The sequence below is a fragment of the Mytilus californianus genome, unplaced genomic scaffold (assembly GCF_021869535.1).
Source record: "Mytilus californianus isolate M0D057914Y unplaced genomic scaffold, xbMytCali1.0.p SCAF_4, whole genome shotgun sequence".
Taxonomy (NCBI): Eukaryota; Metazoa; Mollusca; class Bivalvia; order Mytilida; family Mytilidae; genus Mytilus; species Mytilus californianus.
In genome coordinates this window covers 95,359,924-95,386,553 of record NW_026262690.1, presented here as the reverse complement: position 1 = coordinate 95,386,553, position 26,630 = coordinate 95,359,924, and the positions used below count along the sequence as shown (strand labels likewise).

Genomic DNA, 26,630 nt, shown 5'->3' with positions numbered 1-26,630 from the left:
AATAATCCTACCAAGTATGAAAACTATACGTCCAACAGTTTCTGAGTATTGATATGTTTCAGACTGACACATGGATGGATATCATAACAATATCCTGAAGGGCAACGTGCAGGGAATAAAAATATGTTTTCACTGCGTATTGAACACCATTTTATACTGACAGCATATAAATTCTACATTGCTGTACATATTAACTCTACTTGGGGCAATATAAAAGCAACCTATGAGGCCAACTTGTTTTCAGTAAAATATCTGAGACACTGGCCATATTTTAAATGCAAACAAAACATAAAACAATGTTTTATTAAATATGAAAAATTAACATTGTAACACAAACAATTATTTTACTAAAAAAACAAATCAAATATGGTAGTCTGTTCAAATATTGTTTTGCAACAGACCTTTTTTATCCTTGCATAAATAAAAGGTTTCAAAACACAATGAATTACTTCAATGATAGTAGCTGCAAGACTAGGTAAGTGTTGTTGTACTAGAGTTGTGAAAAACATCAGAATCACTTTACTGTTTGAGAATTTTTTTTCAATGTAACAGAAAAATCATGAGAAGCACTCACTGGACAAGACACGATTATTTCAATTGTTTTATTTTACAAATAACACCTTCAGACAATAGGTCTGGAAGAAGATAAGTATTCTGCCTGACCTTGACTTTGTTGTCCTAAATGTGCAACAAATCTAAAAGGTAGTTATTGTATTTCAGATTTTATCCTTTTACAAGAGAATAAAATTTCTATCAAAATACTACTTCCTATGTATATCTTAGCAATTAGTCATGTTAGTTAAACTGTATTCAAATGAATCATAAACTAATTAAAGTCTTACTAAATTATATTTTCCTTACAAATTTTGAAACCAGACTAGTTTGAGAAATACCCGAATGCACTATCTTCTTGTTAAATGGGATGAATAATGTTTTCAGGGTTGAATTATGGTGGTAAAAATCTGTACAATTTCAACTTATTTTTTAGACTCTTGTTTACAAAATCTTTCTTGAAATAAAAAAAAATATGTAAAAAATTGTTGCAAGCAAATTTTCTGGCAAAACAAAAAATCATGAGCATTGACAATAGTTTTATACACATTAAAATGAGGAACATATTTTTAAACAACATAAAATGATCATGGGCTTATCTATAGGTCAATAATGGGGAAATGTTTCTGTAAATTCTTCTGAAGTAAATTTTGACATTCTTGCATGTATAACTATTTCAAAAAACTGATCACTACCAAAACAAAGAGAGAGAAAGTAGTTCCGATAAGGATGTTTTTTTAGATCGATCCCTTCCTAACTTCTATGAGTTGATGAGAACCTAAATATGATTTGTGAACGTTATTGACACAAAAACAACCTAAATATCGTTTAACGTAATTGACACAAAAACAAGACTACAAAAAATGTTGCTATCAACCTATCAAGCTATCAAAAAAAAATATGACAGTATTTAATTTATCTATTTGTAAAAATTCTGACTCAGTAGATTTTTTAGACAGTATCACAGAGATTAAGAGTCATTTAATATACAAAAGTTCCCAACTGTTAACCTGTAGGGCCATTTTTGGCAAAATGACTGAAAAGGGAAGATAGTGTAAGATACATCAAATTAAAACTTTTAAAAAAAAAATCACTGACAAAAAATTGAAGACCAGAAGGCACAATTATCATGCTTTATCAAATTATTTACTATACATTATTATATAATAAATTTGCATGAAAATGACAATATGAATAAATATTATTAATTAATTCTCAAAACCAATGTTGAAAATCAAGGCAATGTTTTTTTCCCAAACAAATAAATATCTTCAGGAATGTAGATTTTAATATTTTGACTTAGTTATTCATTATATATTTAAATTTGACTGCAAAATGAAAAATGTGAAAGACTCTTAAAATTCACTAGCCATTACATACATGTATAAAACTACAGTAGTTCAATATGTATATAAACAACACAAAAAATGACACAAAATGAAAAAAAAAAAAATAGCACTTGTACATGTATCTTCATATAAATACTGATAAAATATAAGTGTTTTGCAACAGCATGATACAACAGCAGTTTGGTGGTTTTTTTTATAACTTGTATTGACTGCCAGTATTACTAGAACAATAAATAGTTGAACATTCTAGGCATCTTGCAATTTATATAGAAATGATTTTCTTTCCAAATATAGAGCTTTTGAATAATTTACCTTTTTCACAAATGGACAGGATTAAATTATCAATTCTGTTTCATGCTTGGTTTTGTACCATGGAATCTTTAAGTTTAATATTCATATATACCATCAATGGAAAAAAAAAATATTGCACATTGTCAAAAGTATTTCAAAATTATCCAGATCAAATCAGACTTGTACCAAAGCTTAAATACAATTCATGGTTTCTGACAGGATTTACAGCCCTAACCTTTCAAAATCAATGCTGCAATCCGAGGTCATAAAAAAAATTTGTGAAAACAGCATCATAATTTTTTCTAGAAATACATTTCTTCATCACAACTACAGAATCTATGAAGATTTTGATTTTTTTTTTCAATAAGGAAAACAATCTTTTATGTTATATATATCACAGACAATCTTATATAACTCCGTCATGGATTTCACAAAAAAAATAAAAATATACTGTGGATTCATTATAATTCGTACAATACCAAATTTCATAGATACGTTAAGGGCTGTTCTAGAATTAAATACATGGGGGATATGGGAGGCACATTTTCTAAACCATAAAATAAGATTTCAATTTTAATCTGAGGAAACTGCAACCACCCACAATTAATTAATTTGAGTGCTTCAAATCCTCCACCATAATCAATTTTGGAACAGCCCTAAAGCAAATTTCAGTTCTCAACAAAATAAAAATTCCATATTCTTTTAATGAAAGCAAATGATAAAGCATGAATCCTATATTTCTTACCACAAAAATTTGTACTTACAAAATTAAATCCAGAGTATTTGGCACAACCTTCCTCACATTCTTTAAGCCTACACTAAATTGATTTTAAGTTTTTGCAGATCTTCTTTCATTAATTTTTGGTAAATAATATTTATCATTGAAAATTTTTTTTTTATTGCACTCAAGACAAAAAAAAAATCAATTTTGCATGGATTTTAGTGAAATATAATTGGCTATGCCTTTAATTCCTTTTCAATTCAGGAGTTTTCATTGTTAAACAGCAAGCTTAAAAAAAACAACAACATCATATTCTGATTTTAGAAGTGCTATCAGAAAGAAAAAAAAAGTGTTTGCTCAGATTTTTTATGGCCATGTCCCTGAAATTGAAATACATGTAACTAAAAATCAATTTGGTGTGGTCAAAACTCTTTTTTTCATATTCATTTAGCAGGCCTTATATCTCTCAATCTCTCAATTTCTCATTCTAATTTATCCTTCATTCTTGAATGAGAAATTTTATCAATGAAATTAATAACTTATCAAAGCAATGCATTTATGTACATCTGAAAATACTACTTTCATGTACAAAAAAAAAATAAAAAAATAAATGGCTCATCAAATGTACAATGGGGCGGTTTATATAAATACATCTACATGAAGATCATAATTTCAAACACTAGCTGTAATACATGCAAATGTAAATAAAAAGCTTGATCACCCCTTCCCCTTTTGCATAAAAGCAATATCATAAACACAACTTAAAAAATTTTCTTCTACTTCTGTTTTTCATGTCAGTTTTTTTAATCATCTGAAACAATGGGCATCCATTTAAACAGATTGGGTTTTTTGTTCCATGTCAGCTCTCAGAATCACTAGAATCATGTGTGTCCATTCTGTCTGCCTCTGGGGCATCCTGCGGGGAATATTCTGCACTAATATAGTTCTCAGAGCTTGGTGTTTGTTGACCTTGAATACTATTATTACTGGCGGATCCACTTGGGTTAACGGGAAGTGAACATGCCCCTCCTTGGTTTGACATGTTTATACTAGTCTCTGCAGGACATTCAAAATGAACACAATGGAAAACCTGTAATAAAATTTGTTCACTTTTATTATACAAATTGGTTGATATATATAAATTTCCAAATTCCTTCAATATTTTCATGTAAATGCAAAAATTGAAACATATAAACATATTGCTCAATTGTAGTTTTATTTGGGTGTAAAAACATCGATGAAAGCACATTTTTTCAAGCTTCATACGCCAATGAATGACAGTCTACCCTTTTAACAATTTACAACCATTTAAAACTAAAAAAAGAAGCATTCAATAATTAAAATAACATTTTAATGCATTAAGAGAAATCATGAGTTAAATCGGGACTTCAGATTTGTTTTGATTTAAATATTCCTATGCATTATTATAACTTTGTCATGGATGTTGTTTTTTATTGGTAAAATACCACAGGTTGTTTCCAATCAAAATAATGGAACCCTTATGAAGCATCTATGTATGTCTATGTTAATAATAAATTAGTAAATTTCTGTTAAATTTTAAGCTTAACATCCATCCCTAGTGAATCTTACCTCATTTGCAGTGTTACTTGTACCAACAATCTTAACAAATGCTACAGGTCTTCTCTCAAAAGTTATGTGCTGCCAAGACCTAAATAAACATAAAACTGGTTTATGCAATTTACAAACTTATTACATTTGTCTCTTATCATTATGAAATAAAAAAAATATTATTTTGGTTTTTTCAAAAATAAAATGAGGTATGATTGCCAATGAGACAACTATCCACCAAAGTTCAAATAAAGTGGATGTAAGCAATTATAGGCAACCATACATCCTTCAACAATGAGAAAAACTCATAATGTATAGTCAGCTATAAAAGGCCCAGACATGAAAAATATGAAACAATTCAATTGAGAAAACTAACGGCCTAATTTATAACAAAACAATTAAGGAAAAACAAGTATGACAGACATGAACCAATGACGACCACTTAACTACATGCTCCTGATTTGGGACAGGCATTAGTTTGCTAAGTTCAACTAGTGTTGCATATGTCAATTTTCTCAAACTGCTACAACTTATTTCACTGTATCTCAAAATTTGAAAACTTGTTCAGGTTTTGTGAAGTATTGGAAATAACTAAATATCATAGACACTGCTTTCATACTTATTGCACATCTTAACAGTTGCTGTGAGGCCTTATCCACAAACTGAAGAGTTCGCACCCTACAATTAAATCATGATGACTGCTAGCTTTGCTTACGTGGAAATTCCAATACTTACTTGCATGGCTCATTCCTCTTATCAATAACCATGTGCCAGTTTTTCTGATCAATGGACACCTCTATGTAATAACTATAGCTTCTGTCATCACAATCCCACAACAGTAGTCTAAAATCAATATATACAGGTATTACAAAATCATTAAGAAGAAGTATATTCATATTTGTCTGTGTGAAAACCTAATCTTTATTAAAGGTTTTTAAACCTCCTATCTGTATAATGCACCATTATCTCCTAAAAGGGGGATTATAGCATGCTTAACCAAGCCATTTAATGTAATACATTAATACAAAAGGGTTTTTATGTTTGTAAAACAGTTTTTACAGTTATCTACATTTTTCTTTCAGTTAATGATTGATTGTTGGTTGCTTAACGTACAGTGACAAATATTTCATGCATGTTCAGGACGAATTAAGTAGAAGCGTATATTAAATAACATGTTCACAGAGGTATGTCCAACCTAACTGAGACAGCAAATAACTCCCATCCTTCTCTTTTGTCCTCATAAACTTTTCCTTTTGCTTTATCCCTTGTAAAGTAGGAATCCTAAGGAAATTAACACTTACTGAGAATTAGAGTCCTGCTCTATTAATACTCAACAATTTAAGATTTATTACTTATTGATGAACAAATGTGACCAAGTTACCTTATAGAATCAACAATATAAGGCTGTGCCAATTGAACAATGACAGCACCACTTCCTAACTGATGACATGTGTATCCAGAGTCCCAGTCATAATGTCGGATATCTCCATTGATCAGAGCATTCCTACTTCTACTAACTCCCTCTATTACACAGGCACTAGCTGCTATTGTTGCAACATTATCTGATGGCACTAAAATATATAGGTGAATATTTATTATATTTTCTAATATAATACAATATAGTAACTGACAAGAGTCAACTGTGAAGATCTAGTCAAAGAAATGTGATGAAAATTTCATTTATATATGCATGACATTTAAAGATATGTATATGGCTAACAGGAACTATTACATTGAGGGAACTGAAAATATGTCTTGATATGGCATAACCGGATTGAAATTTATGACTTCTGGTTGCTGAAAAATTGAGTGGCAGAGAGAGAACAGAAGTCAACCAGTACCCACCCTTTCAATTGAGTGGGGATATAAATATTTAAACAGTGATGTCAAAATGACATGGAAATAATCACGAGCATATTTATATGGCACTGTTAAATGGCACTGAGTTCATGTAAAAAGAATGGCACACAAAACTATAAGACTCTTAATGTGACCATTTCTAATGATGAAAATTTAACATTACACCAATTATCTTTTCTCCTTTATATTCCATTTCCATCCTATTTGAGGAAAATATCTGAGTTTACTGCTGTATCAAATATCAACAGTTATCAATCAAAGTGAATACTTACCAATTAATCCTTGTTCCAACTGGAAAGGTTTGTTTGTGTATTGACTTTCAAAGGCAACCAAATGAAACACTCTATTGACAGTATTGTGTGTTCCTACAACTCTTACATACCTACAAAATTAACAAGATGTACAATTAGCTAGTGTTATATCAATAATTATATCCCTGCCCAAAATATAAGTTTTCAGGCAAACAGATGATCTAAAGATGTTTGTATAAATAGATCCATTGCATTTTCAGTGTTTTTGTTTGAAAATCTATCAAATATCAACCACAAAAATGTTTCCTTTTTAGAGTTTTTTTTTTAATAATCTTGTTTAATTGGAAAGAAAACCAGAAGGACATGAATAGTAAATCAAGAGCTGCTCCTAGTGCTTGAGCAAAAACTGAATTTTTTTCTAAATGGTAAGATTCTGACCTCCCTTCAGAAGACTGGTCAATAGGGGAAATTTGTTGAAAAAATGATGTGAGGCTGCAGATTAAATTTGGAGACTTGACAATTATGCTAATATTTCTACTGGTACATTCTTAAAAATTCGCAAGCTTTAGACAGTTGCTTAATAAATCATTTACCTGACAACCCTTGGAGGGAAATGAAGAATTTGCCATGATCTGCACAGAAACTTGGTATGATCAATTACTTTTTCATAGTCCTTGTCATCCATTGATACTTCAATAAAATATGAGTAAGACCTGCAAAAATTAAAAAGAATAAAATTGAGAATGGAAACGGGGAATGTGTCAAAGAGACAACAATCCGACCAAAGAGCAGAAAAATAGCCCAAGGCCAGCAATGGGTCTTCAATGCAAATTATTTTTTAAACCTTGCTTTCAAAGTTTTGAAATGTATGGTAATACTGCATTATAAAATTTATTGACAACTGAACACTGTACAAAAAAAATCATACAATTGACCAGTTGTAGATTGTTCACTAATTATACAGTTATTTACTACCAGTAGTGATCAAAATTTACAGTTATTTACTACCAGCTATAGTGAGCAAAATTATAGTCATTTGCTACTATTTATGAGGAAAATTATACAGTCATTAACTACCAGTAGTGAAGCAAAATAATAGTTATTATCTACTAGCAGTGAGCAAAATTATACAAATATCTTGTACCAGCAATTATCATAAATTACCGTAGTGAAACAAAAGGGAGATAATTAAGAAGTGGCACTCTGTTTGTCTCAACTTACCTCATATCTCGATCCCATAGTAACAATTTAAATGTATTGAGTATATACGGTTGTGCCAGTTTAATCACAACACCTGCCTCATAGTTATCATCTATAGGATGTCTGGTAAAACCTCTGTCTAAATCGTAGTTACTGCTATCACCATCTAACAGGGCTTGTTTCATCTCACCTTTCATTACTTGGGCTCCAAATCTTGTTGTAGCTACATTGTCATCAACAACTGTAGAAGAAATACAAACATGTAATGTTCTTATTAGACATGGCTATATAAATTTCAGTTATTTGGATTTTAGATAGACAAAAACAATTGAATAGTAACATCATCTGAACATAAATAAAAGATGTTGGCATACATTAATGAGACAGTTACACAACAACACAAAATACCAAAAGATTTCTAAGTTTAAATGATTATATCTTATAGATATTCTTTCTAACACTACCAATATTATTATGTTTTATCAACAAAAGTTAAAATTCTGAACTGATTTTTGTCTACAGTAAACATTTTTTTTTAATTTAATGCAAAATCAATAGGCCTTTCATTTTGTTTTTGAGCTTAACAAGATTACTTTATGACATGGCTCTATGTTAAAGATCATATGGTGACCTATAGATGTTATTTTCTTTTAAAACCGAAAATTAGTGATCACTATTTTATATTACCAAGAAGTCCTCTATATTTCAGTTCCATGTTCCTACATTCTGTTTGAACTTTGATGGCATCCAAGATAGAATCAGGTGAGACTAATTTTGTAGGTCTCACTTTGTTCAATAGTTCTTGCATATTCATAAGTGGCAAGCGTATAGCATCTAAGATAGGGGTAGGATCCTGTCCTGTATTGTGGTCTGCCCAAAGAACAATCGCATTAAATATCTCTATTTCTGGTGCACAAAATGAATCTCTACAAATCAAATCCTTTACGGAACCCTGAAAATTAGGATAAATAACATGATTAATAAATAAAATTGAGAATGGAAATGGGGAATGTGTCAAAGAGACAACAACCCGACCATAGAGCAGACAACAGCCGAAGGCCACCAATGGGTCTTCAATGCAATAAAATGTTTATTTTACTGCCAATCTACTTTATTTCATATTGATCAAGTTGAACTTTCTTTAAGGTTTTACCATCATCCATCTTCATCCATTGAAGCAATTTAATGGGGTTACAACAGTTTTGTTAAAAAATATTCCAATCATAGTTTCTGTCAAAGCAATTTGATAAGGATACCAACAGTTTTGTTAAATAATACTTCCATCATCTAATAATTCCACATACAAAATTTCTCGTGACAGACATAATATAACATATATAGAAAATAAAAAAATGATTACATAATATTAATAAAACAATTAAATAAATTGTACTAACTCTCTCAAAACTTTATTTCATTAGTCTCAATATATCTGATTTTTTATTAATTTTTTTCCCCTTGAATTCCACAACCTTTTTTTTTAAATCATAAAACTGATGCCACCACAAAGTATCGGTCAGGATGTGGAAAACTGAAACAGCTGTAAGTCCAGCCTTACCTGTGACAGAGTAAGGAATGCTTCTCCGTGAAGAATATCTAAGGCATTTCTGTCAATAAATTCTTTACACACTTGACATAAGGACATCAAAGAATACATATTAGCAATGTCATAAATCAGGCAAACATTGTTGATATTCAAGATAGCCTTCAAGTAGTCAGAGATGGAAGAAGCCAGTTCCATAAATCCATACCGATGTGACATACCAAGTATATCCAATAAATTTTCTTCCTGTAAAACATAAATATATATACAATGTAAATAGTATAATATTGATTACTATATGAAGACAGAGACAAATAAATGGAGAATGTGTCCCCATGGACACAGATGATGCACCCGCTTGCATACAACATTATAAAGGGATATAACTCAAGAAGTGGTAATAAGCATTGTGTATAAGTTTCATAACATTTGGTTGAGGCAACTTAAGTAAGAATTAAAATTGGAGTTATCTTCCTTTTTCCATAATTGTAGTTGGTTAAAATTAATTTTTAAAATTGGAGTTATCTTCCTTTGTCCATAATTGTAGTTGATTCAACCTCAATTATGGACAAAGGAAGATAACTCCAATTTTAATAAAATGCTCCGCTGGGCGCAGCTTGATACGACCGCAGAGGTCGAACCCTGAACAGTTGGGGCAAGTATGGACACAACATTCAAGCTTGATACAGCACTGAATTTGGATTGTGATTAAATATTTGACACAGCACAGGTTTCTGACACAGAATGAATGTGGTCTAAGAACTTAAAATTTTTTAATTTTCCTATTCAAACCATATCATTATTATTTGCTTTTATATATAAATCAGAAATAACCAATTTAAAATGGAAAGTTTTAAAGAAAAAAATATCCCCCCCAAATTTTTTGAACCCCCTTATGATTCATCACCACCAAACTCAATCCCAGCCTTCCCTTTGTGGTATGGTACCTGCAGTACAATTTCAGAGAGATCCATACACTTGAACACAAGTTATTGTCTGGAAACTAGAAAAGTGCTTGTTTTTTGGCCCCTTTTTGGCCCCAAATTCCTAAACGTTTAGGACAATTACCCCCCAACTTAAACCCAGCTTTCCCTTTGTGATATGGAACCTTGCAGTACAATTTCATAAAGATCCATACACTTACACACAAGTTATTGTCCTGAAACTAGAAAAATGCTTGTTTTTTGCCCCTTTTTTGGCCCCTAATTCCTAAAATTTTGAAGCCATTACCCCCAAAATCAATCCCAGCCTTCCCTTTGTGGTATGGTACGTTGCAGTACAATTTCAGAGAGATCCATACACTTGAACACAAGTTATTGTCTGGAAACTAGAAAAATGCTTATTTTTGGCCCCTTTTTGGCCCCTTATTCCTAAACACTTTGGGCAATTACCCCCAAACTCAATTCCAGTTTTCCCTTTGTGATATGGAACCTTGTAGTACAATTTCAGAAAGATCCATAAACTTACACACAAGTTATTGTCTGGAAACTAGAAAAATGCTTGTTTTTTGCCCCTTTTTTGGCCCCTAATTCCTAAAATTTTGAGGCAATTACCCCCAGAATCAATCCCAGCATTCCCTTTGTGATATGGAACCTTGCGGTACAATGTCAGAGAGATCCATACACTTGAACACAAGTTATTGTCTGGAAACTAGAAAAATGCTTATTTTTGGCCCCTTTTTGGCCCCTTATTCCTAACGTTTTGGGCAATTACCCCCAAACTCAATTACAGCTTTCCCTTTATGATATGGAACCTTGCAGTACAATTTCAGAAAGATCCATACACTTACACACAAGTTATTGTCATGAAACTAGAAAAATGCTTGTTTTTTGCCCCTTTTTTGGCCCCTTATTCCTAATATTTTGAGGCAATTACCCCCAAAATCAATCTCAACATTCCCTGTGTGATATGGAACCTTGTGGTACAATGTCAGAGAGATCCATACACTAACACACAAGTTATGTCAGGAAGTTATAAAAATGCTTATTTTTGGCCCCTAATTCCTTAACTGTTGGTACCATAACCCCCAAAATCAATCCCAATCTTCCTTTTGTGGTATTGAACCTTATGGTAAAATTTCATAGAGATCCATTCACTTAAACTAAAGTTAGAGTGCGAAAACCAATCTGTCTTCGGACAACGACAACGACATACCAATATACGACCGCGGTCGTATAAAAATTAATTCTAACAATTACATCATTGATAGTTTTAGAACAGATATTAGATTCCTATTTTTCCATTTGTAATGGAGCATAACTCTAGAACGGTTGAAGTGACACAACCAAAATTCAAACTTGATCTGTATTTTGTGGTAATAAGCATTGTGTATAAGTTTAATAACATTTGGTTGAGGCAAACTAATGTTAGAAAACGTAAACAAAAAATTCAGCATTTTTTTCATTTGTAAAGGGGCATAACTCAGCAACGGTAAATGTGACGCCACCAAAATTCAAACTTGATCTGTGTTTTGTGGTAATAAGCATTGTGTATAAGTTTTATAACATTTGGTTGAAGCAAACTAAAGTTAGAGAACGGAAACCAACTTTGGGACGTACGTACGGACGAACATATGTACGTACGTACAGACAAGGGTAAAACTTAATGCCCCCTCCGCTACAGCAGTGGCCTAAAAATATCACATCATAGCCAGTTTGTGAGGACTAGCTTAAATACTAGAGAATGCTGTCATGGCTTTCATTATATTGTTAAATGGTCATACACTACAGCTGATGTCATTTCACTCGTTCATGGTGGGAAAGTGCACAGAATGGACAAAGCCAATGGTCCCCAGTGTCATAAAGATAAAAGGCAAAATGTTATCGATACCAAAAAATGAAACATGCTATAAATCTGTCTTCAAAATCACTTTAAAAATTTTGATTGATTTAACAGTTATCAAATTCATGTATTTTGATACAAACAAAAACATTTTTTCACTGATTTGTTATGTGTAAAGTCTGACATCAAAACCAAAAACCATAAAAATTGTTATCAAGAACAGGTCAAATAGTTCTGCCATATAAAAATAGTACCAGACCTGAAAAGATCACTTTAGACCAGTAAAATCTATTTTAAAAATTCTAAAAGAGATTCTTTGCATGAATCTGAGGGGAAAAAGTTTAGATTAATCACTTCAGTAGTTCCCTACTCTTCATTTAATATCATCACAGAAATCACTTCTGACCAGTATAATCTGACTTAAAAATTCAGAAAAAGATTGAGTCTGAGCACAGCTGGATACGCCCGCAGAGGTCCAACCCTGAACAGTTGGCGCAAAAATGGACACAATATTCAAGCTTGATACAGGTCTGAATTTGGATTGTAATTAAACATTTGGTATATTATAGGTTTCTGAATAAATGTAGTCAAAGAACTTGAAATTGGTTATATGAAAGATTTCTTGCTGTTGTGCAATACACTGTGCTGTTGCGCAGGGCTTCCAAAAAATATTTGTGCTAGCTAGACATTTTTTGTCTTATCCCGATTTTGATCCCTTAAGACTACGTAACAAAAGGCAATCATGATAATCAGTTGGGCATCATATAAACAATGAATGATTGACCTAAAAACGATATTAAACTTGACTTTTGATACAAATTCGCTGTACTGACGTAAACTGTTAAATTGACAGTGCATCATTAGAAGTGTGCATCATTAGCGTACTAATATCTGCCTTAGAATCTTTATTTGTGCAAAATCATCCCTGTCAAAATCTTTACTTTAGTTTTTGAAGGTACATTTCCTCATACCGGATGTTGACTTAACAATGGTAAAACACGGACCAGAGAAGGATACGAAAAATCTGTGTACATTTAAAAAGCACAATCGAGTTTAAGTAGCTTCTTCCAACATTATTTCTTTAAGAAAATACTTGAAATAAACGTTAGATAAAGGTATCAATGACAATTTTAGTATTTTTGAAGAATTTGGATGCATAATTAAATCTCACAACTGCGCACATGCGCACGCATGTACTTTGTTCAAACAACGTGGTCCTGACGATTTTTTCACTTAAAATCTTTATAACTACCTTTTAAAAATTTTCATCAAATCATATTTATATACATATTTTTGATAATTTAAATCTTTTTGATTAAACTAATTAGATGCAAACCGCTGAAATTTATAAAAATAACTTCAAATAGACCGATCAATGTCCGGTACATATTAGTTTACCTGTTACCTGAACAGGTAAATTTCAACTGTCTGACAACTAATTAACCTTGATTGTAATGAGAGGGTATTAAAGTAGGATTTGTTTTGATAGTACTTATTCACCATGTCACTTTTATGACTGGAAATGTGGCTGTTTAAGGCAAAAGGTCGGGTCAAAAAGATCGCAAAACTTTAATTTTTTTCTGAATTATGTTAAAATGGCAAATCTACGTTAAATGTCCATTTCAGGTTTGGCACAACAAGTCATATTTATAATTTATCGGTCATGTCCGGAAAATACGACCGTTTTGGAAGCTCTGCTGTTGCGTAATACTTAGTAAATCTGTTGTCAGACTATAAACAAATAAAATCTTATAACTCGGAAACATAAAATCGAAAATTTATAAAAATCAAAAGGGAGCTTACAAAAATAGATATAAACAATTTACCAAAGTTTCATAAAAAATTCAGCATTTTTGAGCTATTGTCCGAAAACTGGAAAATCCCCCTTTTTGTAATGAATAAAACCCCATAAATCAGAAACGTATAGTTTGAAATTTATAAAAATCAAAAGGGAGCTCATGTCGATAGAAATAAAAAAATTCACCAAAGTTTCTTGCAAATTGGTGAAATTGTTTTTGAGTCATTGTCTGAAAACTGGAAAATCACCCCTTTTTTAATAAATAAAACCCCAAAACTCGGAAACGGTACATCCTAAAATTACAAAAATCGAAAGGGAGTTCACGTCAATAGATATGAACAATTCACAAAAGTTTCATGCAAATTGGTGAAATTCTTTTTGAGTTATTGTCCGAAAACTGGAAAATCCCCCCTTTTTTAATGAATAAAACCCCAAAAATCGGAAATTGTAAATCCTAAAAGTATAAAAAACGAAAGGGAGCTCACATTAATAGATGTAAACAATTCACTAAAGTTTCATGCATATTGGTTAAAGCGTTTTTGAATTAATGTCTGACATGTTGATGACAGACGGACGGACAGACGGTCAACGGTATACAATAATACGTCCCATAAACGGGCGTATAAAAAGTTTAGACTTGTCACATCAGAAGTTTCCTAGTCTTCATCTCATAGCAGCACTTACCTTAATTTCCAGTAGATTTATCCTGCCTGTATAAATATACTTCAGCAATACACTGAATGCTGTAGATGATGTATCTTTTAACTCAATCTCTGTTGTACCAGGCTGAGATTCTCTCATACCTCCAAAGAGCAATGCTCTGAAAACATAAATAGAAATTATGTCACACAAAATTTATTTTAAGACTATCGTCTAACTCTCACTGTGTTTCTTTTAATTTCAAATTCATGTAACATTTTAAATATTTCTTTACATGTGTTATTGCCTGCATCCTGTAGACAGAAGTATTTCATGATTGACTGTTAACAGAAATAGTATATTGTCATATGAATAACATAAAATAGCGGGCATATGTTATAGAGACAGCAAACAACCAAAATGTATCTTTTATCCCTTTGCAATGTTTTTGCTTCACAATGAATAGCAGTGCATTTTAAAAGATTTGGATAAAATAAAGGATTTTCTTTTAAAAGAAGGTCTATGTACACATGTTTTGTAGTAAAACTTAGCCATTCAAGAATATAAAACATATTCAAATTTTTTGTTAGTTCTAAAGAATCATATGACTTTAATCTCAAGATCAAAGCTTTTATATTATAAAGTAATAATATTTTGTCATAAACTTTCTTATCAGAGGCAGGAGATTTTTTTATGTCTGCAGAACACTGTTCTATTTTGCTTTATGCATACATGTACGAGACTGTCACTTCAAGAATGATAACTCATAAGAAAAGCAAAGTTTAGCCAGACGACCCTTAAAACAATGATATAACCAACTATTAGTGTTGACTAGTCATGTATGTCTAGCGGTGATATCAGTCTTTAAAATACCAGACAGGTTACTGGTATGACCTCTAATCTGAAATATTCAGACCTGGCAGCCGGTATAAATTTATCATGTTTATGTCAGACAGGTATGACCTCTTACCTGAAATAGTCAGACCTGGCAGCCAATATAACTTTATGTCAGACAGGTATGACCTCTTACCTGAAATAGTCTGACCTGGCATCCAATATAACTTTATGTCAGACAGGTACGACCTCTTACATGAAGTAGTCAACCCTGGCAGCCAATATAACTTTATGGCAGACAGGTATGACCTCTTACCTGAAATAGTCAGACCTGGCAGCCAATATAACTTTATGTGACTGGAACTTGTCATCCTCGACGATTAATGTAATATCACTGTAATCAGCACTATCTACCAATTCACCAAGATTTTCAGATAAAGATGACACATGATCTACTATACCAGCCGGTGTTGGAGAACGTAAATGTCTGTGGTCACACATTATGTCATCCTAATTCTGAAGTAAATAATTATTCATACCGTCATACATGTAATTTTTTAATACAATAACATATTGGTGTTAACATTTTTCAGAAAATAATGCAATTTTCAAAGTAATTAATCATACAAGGTGGTAGGTACTTTTTGAATGTACTCATTTCTTCTTGTGTGTTGTCAGACTCAGTTAAGCCCTTGTTGCTTGTTTTAAATATTCAAATAATTAATTTACAGTTTTGCTACATATTTTAGTCAAACATATACATCATTTATCACGGTCCTGGTTTTGTTTGGGTGGGGAAAATTAAAGTATTATATATCTAATTAAAAACAAGGGATACATGTGTACATAATGTATATGATCTATCAATAGCTACACACAACTGATACTCAAAGCAAAGGAACAGCTTCTTTATTGCTATTCTTCATCTCAAAGTCAAACTGATGCCTTTAAAAAAATGAAAACAACACTTTATAAATTTCATGCATCCGAAGCACATTTCTGGATTTACCTTCATGATGTTCATCAGGATTACTCGAAGCTGAATGGTTGCCCGAGGGAGTTGAAACATTAGTTTATTAATAATTTCTGCAACTATTGTGATAATCTAAACAGTGAATGTAACCAGTAACAAGTTACCAAGGATCCGGAAATTTTTTAACGCAATTTCGGTCATTTTGAAATGACTTAAAACCCCCTTTTTTCAAACTGTCTAAATTATCCACACTAGATTCAAAGCATCAACGAACTTGTGTTGACTGTTTCATCGCATTTACTTCATGAATTTTCTTTCCCTTTTTCTAAAAACTTTCAAGAACAGTTAATGGAATGCAACAGTTTAAATTGAAATGATTTTAATGACTCAAATGGTAAGTTCCTCATTGCTAACGTTTCTTTCGATTTTGAAGAAGAAATAAAACCGGAAGTTTCATGACAATACTAAAATACAAGTAATTCCTGATTCATTTCTAGGATTCGTTCTGTTTATTAAATTGAAAGGAAATCACAGGGTTTATAATTTTCTTAGCTATAAATATGTTTGAATATAACAGATAATAATTTAGCATGAAATCATTTTGCATTTTACGATGAAGTGTCTAATCTGGTGAAGACAATTTCATAAATGCATATTACATAGTAAATAAAGCATACAGTTGAACGTTTGACTCGTGAAAAATTACTTTTTTCAACGTAAATTAAGTCAAGTTTTAATTCTAAATCAGAATTGTTGATAGTCTTTGCTGCAAAGTAATTAAATAATGAAGAAAGTTGTCATTGAATTTTAATTTCTTTATAATATTAGTTCTGAGCTTGTGATCACTCATTCGCTGTGTGAATTAAAAGCACAGGTAAAAAAATGCTTCGCTGAGCGCAGCCTGATATGACCGCAGAGGTCCAACCCTGAACATTTGGGGCAAGTTTGGACACAATATTCAAGCTTGATACTGTCTGAATTTGGATTGTGATCAAATTTTTGACATAATATAGGTTTCTGACACAAAATAAATGTGGTCAAAGATCTTAAAAATTTGAAATGGGACATTTAATTTACCTAGAATAGTCTGATATCCAAAATCTAACAACATGGTTAGATTCAGCATATAAAAAAACACCAAAAAATTTAATTTTAGTTGAAATCAAACAAAGTTTAATTTTGGACCCTTCAAACCTTAATATGAACTAATTTGAAAACAGGGTCAAAAAGAATAAAATGCTTTGCTGGGCGCAGCTTGATACGACTGCAGAGGTCGAACCCTGAACAGTTGGGGCAAGTATGGACACAACATTCAAGCTTGATACAGCTCTGAATTTGGATTATGATTAAATATTTGACACAGCATAGGTTTCTGACACAGAAAGAATCTGGTCTAAGAACTTTAATTTTTTTAATTTACCTATCATGGTCCAATGTCCAAAATCAAAATACATGGTTAGATTCAGCATATCAAAGAACCCCATATATTCAATTTTTGTTGAAATCAAACAAAAAAAAAAAGTTTAATTTTGGACCCTAACTTGGACCAACTTGAAAACTGGTCCCATAATCAAAAATCTAAACACATGTTTAGATTCAGCATATCAAAGAACCACAAGAATTCAATTTTTGTTAAAATCAAACTAAGTTTAATTTTGGACCCTTTGGACCTTAATGTAGACCAATTTAAAAAACGGGACCCAAAATTAAAAATCTAAAAACACGGTTAGGTTTGGCATATCAAAGAACCCCAATAATTCAATTTTTGATGAAATCAAACAAAGTTTAATTTTGGACCCTTTTGACCTCAATATGAACCAATTTGATAGCGGGCCCACAAATAAAAAATCTAAATACATGGTAAGATTCAGCATATTAAAGAACCCCATATATTCAATTTTTGTTGAAATCAAACAAACTTTAATTTTGGACCCCAATTTGGACCAACTTGAAAACTGGACCAAAAATCTAAAATCTAAATAAATGTTTAGATTCAGCATATCAAAGAACCCCATATATTCAATTTTTGTTGAAATCAAACAAGTTTAATTTTGGACCCCAACTTGGACCAACTTGAAAACTGGGCCCATAATCAAAAATCTAAACACATGTTTAGATTCAGCATATCAAAGTACCCCAAGAATTCAATTTTTGTTAAAATCAAACTAAGTTTAATTTTGGACCCTTTGGACCTTAATGTAGACCAATTTAAAAAACGGGACCCAAAATTAAAAATCTAAAAACACAGTTAGATTTGGCATATCAAGGAACCCCAATAATTCAATTTTTGATGAAATCAAACAAAGTTTAATTTTGGACCCTTTTGACCTCAATATGAACCAATTTGATAGCGGGCCCACAAATAAAAAATCTAAATACATGGTAAGATTCAGCATATCAAAGAACCCCATATATTCAATTTTTGTTGAAATCAAACAAAGTTTAATTTTGGACCCTAACTTGAAAACTGGGCCCATAATCAAAAATCTAAACACATGTTTAGATTCAGCATATCAAAGTACCCCAAGAATTCAATTTTTGTTAAAATCAAACTAAGTTTAATTTTAGACCCTTTGGACCTTAATGTAGACCAATTTAAAAAACGGGACCCAAAATTAAAAATCTAAATACACGGTTAGATTTGGCATATCAAAGAACCCCAATATTTCAATTTTTTATGAAATCAAACAAAGTTTAATTTTGGACCCTTTTGACCTCAATATGAACCAATTTGATAGCGGGGTCCACAAATAAAAAATCTAAATACATGGTTAGATTCAGCATATCAAAGAACCCCACATATTCAATTTTTGTTGGAATCAAACATAGTTTAATTTTGGACCCCAATTTGGACCAACTTGAAAACTGGGCCCAAAATCAAAAATCTAAAAACATGTTTAGATTCAGCATATCAAAGAACCCCATATATTCAATTTTTGTTAAAATCAAACAAAGCTTAATTTTGGACCCTTTGGACCTTAATGTAGACCAATTTGAAAACTGGACCCAAAATTAAAAATCTAAATACACGGTTAGATTCGGCATAACAAATAAATAAATGTGGTCAAAGATTTTACAAATCTAATGCGCCATACTGTGCAATTAAAGATTACTTCTTGAAATTTTTCAATATTTGAAATTTGAAAAAAAAATAATATTTGAAGAATAATTCTTTTTAATTTCTGAAATCTGAAATGAGAAAAAATTGACCTCCCACAATTTCTTTTTACCCCCCCCCCCCCCCCCCCTTTTTTTCCCCCAAAAAATTCTTTCCCTCAAGATATGGTCATAATCTCAATTCAAATTTCCAATGGAATTTGCAACCATAATTACCCATTTAAATTTACCATAGTGCTAACTTAATCAATTTTATAATAGAATTTAAAATATAGTGTCAAATCTTTCAAATGGATTTTTTTGTAAAAAAAAAGATGCAACATTTGCAGATATTTTTACTGGTCTTCCTTTATAAATATGCATTTCTTTAAACATAATTTAAAAGCAGTGTAAGGGAAGTAACCAAAACGTTGTATTTGGATTACCTCCCTTACACTGTTTTAAATTATCTTAATTGTTCATAACCATTACTTTATACATAATTTAAAAGCAGTGTAAGGGAGATAATTTCAATGATGTATTTGATTTATCTCCCTTACACTGCTTTAAATTATGTTTTGTACTAAAGTATTTGTCCATTAACCAGGACAACCTTGTTTTCCCCCCTTTTTTGCCCCTAATTCTTAAACGGTTTGAGCCATAACCCCCCAAAGCAAATCCTAACCATCCCTTTGTGGTATGGAAACTTGTAGTATAATTTCAGAGAGATCCATACACCCTTCCACAGTTATTGTCTGGAAACTAAAAAATGCTTATTTTTGGCCCCTTTTTGGCCCCTAATTCCTTAACTGTTGGTACCATAACCCCCAAAATCAATCCCCACCTTCCTTTTGTGGTATTGAACCTTATGGTAAAATTTCACAGAGATCCATTCACTTAAACTAAAGTTAGAGTGCAAAAACTAATGTGTCTTCGGACGACGACGTCGACGACGCCAACGTCATACCAATATACGACCACAAAAATTTTTTTGCGGTCGTATAAAAATCTAAATGCACAATAAGATTCAGCAAATCATACAGCAGCAATAATTCAGTTTTTGATGAAATCAAACAAAGTTTAATTTTGGACCCTTTTGACCTCAATGTAGACCAATTTAAAAATTGGGCCCAATATCCCAAAAAAATATACAAGGTTAGAACCCCCAAAAATTAAAGACTTAATTAATCCCATCAAAATTGGGTAAAACATTTGCATTTGTTTTCAATTGAAGATTTCTTGCTATTGCGCAATACTGTGCAATTGAAGATTTCTTGCTATTGTGCAATACTGTGCTATTGCCCAATATTGTGCAATTGAAGATTTCTTGCTATTGCGCAATACTGTGCAATTGAAGATTTCTTGCTATTGCGTAATACTGTGATAGTGCACAATACTGTTCTATTGCACAACACTGTGCAATTGAAGATTTCTTGCTATTGCGCAATACTGTGCTAATGTGTAAAACTGTGCTATTGGGAAATACTATGCAATTGAAGATTTCTTGCTTTTGCCCAATACTGTGCTATTGTACAATACTGTGCTATTGCGCAATACTGTGGAACTGAAGATTTCTTGCTATTGCGTAATATTGTGATATTGCATAATACTGTACAATTGAAGATTTCTTGCTATTGCGCAATACTGTGCTAATGTGCAATACTGTGCTATTGGGCAATACTATGCAATTGAAGATTTCTTGCTTTTGCCCAATGCTGTGCTATTGTACAATACTGTGCTATTGCGTAATACTGTGCAACTGAAGATTTCTTGCTATGTGCAATAATGTGCAATTGAAGATTTCAAAAAAAGAAAAAAATGAACCCCCCAGAAAACCAATAAAAATATTTGTATTCCAATCAGCATGTACATGTAGTTTACATAAATGCTGTTTGATATAGACATTACACACAGGTGTCAATATTTACACACCCATCGATAAGTTGTCATAAATGACACATGTTGAAGCTCAGGTTAATTAACGGCCAGTTTCCGAAGTCAAATATTAATCAAGCTGTGACTTAATTTCCACTCTAATCATGCTAATTAAGCAGATTCAGTGTCAATAAAATTATGTTACAAAATTTTTTGGTGACCCCAACTGAGGGGCACGTGCCCCCCCTTAAATCTGCCACTGAATTAGGTTCATGATAACAAATGGACAAAGATGGCTGTGTTTACACGGTATCGGGTCCGTTCGCCCATATAGTCCATTTGCCCTGGGTTAGTTCTCCCTGCTTTTATTAAAAAATATTAATATTAAGGTATTTTAGTTTAATAAACTTATTCAGATATATATATATATGGTACAAATTCTTGAAATTCATGAAAACGCATGGAAATATTTAAAATTGATGGCGTGTTTTTGAGCATTAATTGTTCATAATAATTCTCAATGATTACTGTAATAATTGTCTTTGATGAATTAATAATATAATCAACATTTTGTTTTGATAAACTAGTCAGCTTTGAATGAGTAAAGAGAAGGATGTACGAATTGTAAAACATGAAAAGGATTTATAAGTTCATTTATTATTATACTGCATAAATTGACTGACTAGAATTATTAAAATTGTTAACAAATATCAATAAAGATGAATACATTGTATTCCAGTATTCTACTATGTGAATCAAAGGAAAATAATTATTTGGTTGCAGCAATACAAATATTCGGCTAATTTTTCAACCAACTTTAACATACTCTGTTCAAATAAAAAACATTATGCAACTAAGACAACAATAAAAAAAAAAAAAAATCAGGGGGAATGGACCATGGGCGAACAGGTACATGTACTAGGGCAAACATGAATCGGGGAAAAACGGACACAGATTCTGTTTACATGTACACCTCGAAAATTGCTCAAACATGTCAAATACAAACCTGTGCAGTTGGAAAATTTTAAGGTCTAGCATCACTTGATATATACTTAAAACTTTCATTTTCTATATATCTAGTAAATGCTAGGCCTAATCACATTTCCAACAGCACAGGGTTGTCTGTACTAGAGTAAATTTTTTGGTGTAAACACAGCATTAGTTATGTCCATAATTTTGGCATTTGATAGGATGAATCTTTCTGCCGGTAACTAATTAATGAGCTCCGTATTAGATCAATGTTGAATTCATGTTAAAAACTTTTTAAAAAGCATGCTATTTCGTATAACCATCGCACAAGAAGCGTAGAGTTCAGAAATACATGTAATTAGTTGGTGAACAGGGGCCGACCGGTACCCTTCAACAATATTTTCAAGTTTGAGTGCTACATAATCGCCTTGACATTATTCAAATACGAAAAACAGTGTCCAATATATTAAAAATACTTGCATATATCGGACAATGGTGTGCAAAAATCAGTGAACATGAAAATTTCCTCAACAATCAAAATGAAAACAATCCGACATTTTGTACTTGTAATGTTATTAAACAGACGCCTACTTTCTCGTACCCTGAAGAGATATACATATATTCGCCCCCATGCACCATACTGATACTGTTACTGGTATATTACCTATTTAAGGAGCACTCCCTAAGGATTTTAAATTTTAAACATCAGTATATATTCATTGATATTTATAGAGGAATAGATATGTAGTAAATCTGAACTTAATCATCTTTAAATACACACTACATGATCATATATTAAAATCAACAGACAAAGCTAAGTATCTTGGCGTTACCATCACAAACGATCTGACATGGAATTCACATATATATAACATCACAAATAAAGCAAATACATCACTGAGATTTATTAAAAGAAATGTAAAAACCAACAGCATAAAAACAAAAGAACTTGCTTACAAAACATATGTCAGACCAAAAATAGAATATTGTAGTGTTGTCTGGGACCCCTGACAGAAACAACAAATACATAAAATTGAAATGATCCAGAGAATAGCTGCCAGGTATACACTTGAATCAATACAGCTACCAAAGCAGTGTAACAGCCATGCTTGCATCTAAGCTGGCCGACACTACAACAAAGAAGAAATCTCGCATCAGTCACCATGCTATACAAAATTCAACACCAATTAGTATCCATCTCAAATAAACAATACTTAATACCATCATGGAAGTAATATTGAAAGGAATAACAACGTCGTCACTTCAAAGGTTTCATCTGCGTTACCGCCCATCTTTCGATAACTCGTTAATTGGTTTAATATATGGCATGGTAATTGACTCTCGGCATGTGATAGATCAAATCACTGACACTTTTCGGTCATTTTCGTGTTCCCGGAAAATTACGAATAGACCAGTTGTTGTCGTATGTACGTACGAAGTAACCCGAATAGTTCACTCGTTACATTCCGCTGCTGTACGCTACCGAATAGAGTCGGTCATTCAATGTTGATTTTAGTCTATTTTTCCTATTTATGTCTTTTTCGATCTGAATAGTTTAGACCGACAGTTATCACATATTGAATTTAAGAAAAAGGGTGGATCATTTTCAATTTTAATACTTAAAACCAGTTAATTAAGAAGCCATTTCTGAAAGTTAAGAAGATGATTGTACAAAAAATATGTTTCAACGACCTTTTATTAAATACGAATAATCCAAGTCTTCCGTGTATACCAGGCAAATTAAATATTCACAATTTTAAACGTTTCTATTCTTTAATTTGTACATAAACAAATTCATATAAAATCAATTTGCGGTTAGACAGATAGCGTCAAGCTCGTTTTGTATGGTTGATTTTCTTTTTGCTGTAACGTGCTACATTAATATTAGTATTCAGTTGTAAACACTTTTTTTAAAATAGATATAAATTTAACATGTTTACGAACTTATGATCCCGATTTTAATTGTCCAGTTTCAATAACGTAATCAATTACTTGAAAGTAAATATTTTTATAAATCTCGATAAACTTGGCACATTTCAACAGTAAAATATTCTATGTCTACATCTGTCTACATTATTTTGTTCAACATCATGGGAAACCTGATCGATTCATCGGTATTTAACTGTTTTACTCGGGATCCGCTTTTAACCGGAAAATACTTTTAGAACAGTTTAAAACAAACTGTAAAAAGCAAAAATATGCTAAATTAAATACAATTTTCCATGCTAAACTGTTGTAGGTTGAACAATTCTCGTCCGTTTTTCAAGTTTTTTACATCATACGACTTCTTTCTGAAGGTAGAGGTTTTATATGATACAGCGCCACCTTCTTATTAATTAACCTCGGATTTCACACAGGTGCTTTATAATTACCGGACTCGATAAAATCACGTGACTGATAAGAAATTCCAGATGCCATTTTACAACCGCGGTATCACAGATAGTAACCAAAGGGGTCTTGCCGCTGAGACTATAATTGGATAAAATCATATGACTTTAGTACAGAGCTCTGCAGGCTGTTAATACATGCTAATTAGTCGTTGTTATTCCTTTTAAATATTACTTCCATGATACCATCAAAAGAACATAAGTTTGAACAACCATTCTCTCCCACAAATTCCCATTTATATTCATTTTTTCCCAGAACAATAAGGTATTGGAATTCCGTACCATACCAAGTAGCTTGTAGCCCAGACTTGGAAGCATTTAAGTCTGGTGCAAAATCACATATATATTGCTAGATCAAAATCATGTTTTTATCTATATACATTGTATATCAAAAAAAAAAAAAAATTAAAAAAAATATTTTGAAATTATTGTAAATATGTTTAGATTTTAAATTTGTTCCCCTAGTATGTGCCTTCTTGTAATCTTCAACATGTTGAAGTTAAGAATTATTATTATTATGTAGATATTGACTTACTGTAAGTAGCATCGTCACCGGCCATAAAACGGTCATTTTACATATTACCGAACTCATATATCATGATATGAGAGTCTGTATGCAGTTTACATATAAGATAATAATGGCCAAATAATACAATGAATAGAGAAAAACGAGCAAAAAAGAAGAAAAAAAAAAGAAAAAAAATACGAGAATGGTGATGGGGTGCAAAAGTATAAATAATAGTTTTGGAAAATATAAGATTATAAATATTTAGATGTGCGAGTCTTCCAGGAAAGACTACACCGCCTGCCAATAGCCATTCACTCGTTTTTGAAATACCTTTTCCTGTCTCTACATTTTATTTCCCTGCTAAACAAAGTTGCGGAGGGGATATTGTAACTGGACTACCTTTTCGTAAGGCATCCGTAACACCCTTATAGACATTGTAGAGCTCGTGTTTCTCAATCGATCTCCATCACACTTGATGTATACACAAAATATTGGGAAGATCTACATCCCTATTTTTAGTTGCGAGGGAATGGTCCGTTTCATGGTAACCTTGTTAATCTTGTTGCAATAACAGTCCGGCTTTTGTTGACGGAGTCAAATTTTAAATGCTTACTCAACAGGGGTTTGTTTTCACACGGTCCAGGTAACCCTTTCATAGGTTCAAATATTGACAACTATAAGTTATATCTTTTTTTTCAAAAAGCTTTTATTAACATCATGCACAGCTGATTATAAAACGAATACGAATATTTTTTATTGGTTTTTAATCCAATATCAGTTATAAAAAAAAACGCTCATCGTGATAACTGACAGAAGAATGATCTCAAACTAAACAAAGATGAGACAAAGGAGGTAGTTAAACAGTGTATACAAGGAGAGTTCTAAAAAAAAATGCTGTCTTACATTCTTGCAGAAGTTGACTTCGGCACCGAACACTAATCATTTGTGTTTGTTGGATGTTTGGTGTTCTCGGGACAAACATTTTGTCGACTTCTTTGAAACTCAATGTCATATCTATTACTGATTTCCCCTATTGTTTATGAAAACCAACAATTTAAAATAAAAAAATGCATGCCCCACAAAAGATGAATGCTATCATAAAAGATATCATTAATACAACGGTATTGCATTTATTTAAGACTTATTGAATATAGCATATACATGTATGTATATCTTTCTTGTTTCAATTACCAATTAAAGAATAGAAAATTAAGAGGTACTAAAATATAAAGGTCATAGAAATACAGGGGTGCTAAAATATAAAAAAAACTATTATAGAGAAAAATGGCTTGAAAATTGAAGAATGCAGAACAAAGAAATGATTGACCCCCTTCCTTGTCATCTCTCCGTGAGCATAGTCACATATCTGTACAACTCCGGAAAAGTTTCGATGGTGCTCCACCCCTTCATAGAGCTTCTGGATCCCCTGGGGGA

At 31.9% G+C, this 26,630-nt stretch overlaps 2 protein-coding genes across 3 annotated transcripts in view; one reads left to right on the top strand and one right to left on the bottom strand.

Moving 5' to 3' along the window:
- The window catches only part of LOC127698851 (apoptosis-resistant E3 ubiquitin protein ligase 1-like), a 232,153-nt gene that overhangs the window by 121,942 nt on the left and 83,581 nt on the right, over positions 1-26,630 (top strand). The window lies entirely within an intron of this gene.
- Positions 285-22,864, bottom strand: LOC127698864 (BTB/POZ domain-containing protein 9-like). 2 transcript variants are annotated; one of them, XM_052202565.1, is made up of 12 exons: positions 22,782-22,864; positions 15,705-15,904; positions 14,600-14,735; positions 9,352-9,582; positions 8,481-8,745; positions 7,815-8,034; positions 7,187-7,306; positions 6,615-6,724; positions 5,864-6,053; positions 5,218-5,325; positions 4,504-4,582; positions 285-4,003 (listed from the first exon to the last, which is right to left on the bottom strand). In XM_052202565.1, the coding sequence occupies exons 2-12, from the start codon at positions 15,887-15,889 to the stop codon at positions 3,773-3,775; spliced, it is 1,875 nt and encodes a 624-aa protein (XP_052058525.1). In that variant the 5' UTR covers positions 15,890-15,904; positions 22,782-22,864; the 3' UTR covers positions 285-3,772. The 2 variants fall into 2 exon arrangements, with proteins under 2 accessions (XP_052058525.1, XP_052058526.1); XM_052202566.1 differs by lacking the exons at positions 15,705-15,904; positions 22,782-22,864 and adding an exon at positions 15,525-15,557.

What these genes read in the sequence shown, in the direction of transcription:
- LOC127698864 (XM_052202565.1), bottom strand. Translation starts at nt 15,889, where the DNA reads ATGTGTGACCACAGACATTTACGTTCTCCAACACCGGCTGGTATAGTA. An exon ending in CATTCCTTACTCTGTCACAG is followed by an intron (nt 8,746 to 9,351) that starts GTAAGGCTGGAC and finishes CCTAATTTTCAG; the next exon opens with GGTTCCGTAAAGGATTTGAT. An exon ending in TTCCCTCCAAGGGTTGTCAG is followed by an intron (nt 6,725 to 7,186) that starts GTAAATGATTTA and finishes TTAATTTTGTAG; the next exon opens with GTATGTAAGAGTTGTAGGAA.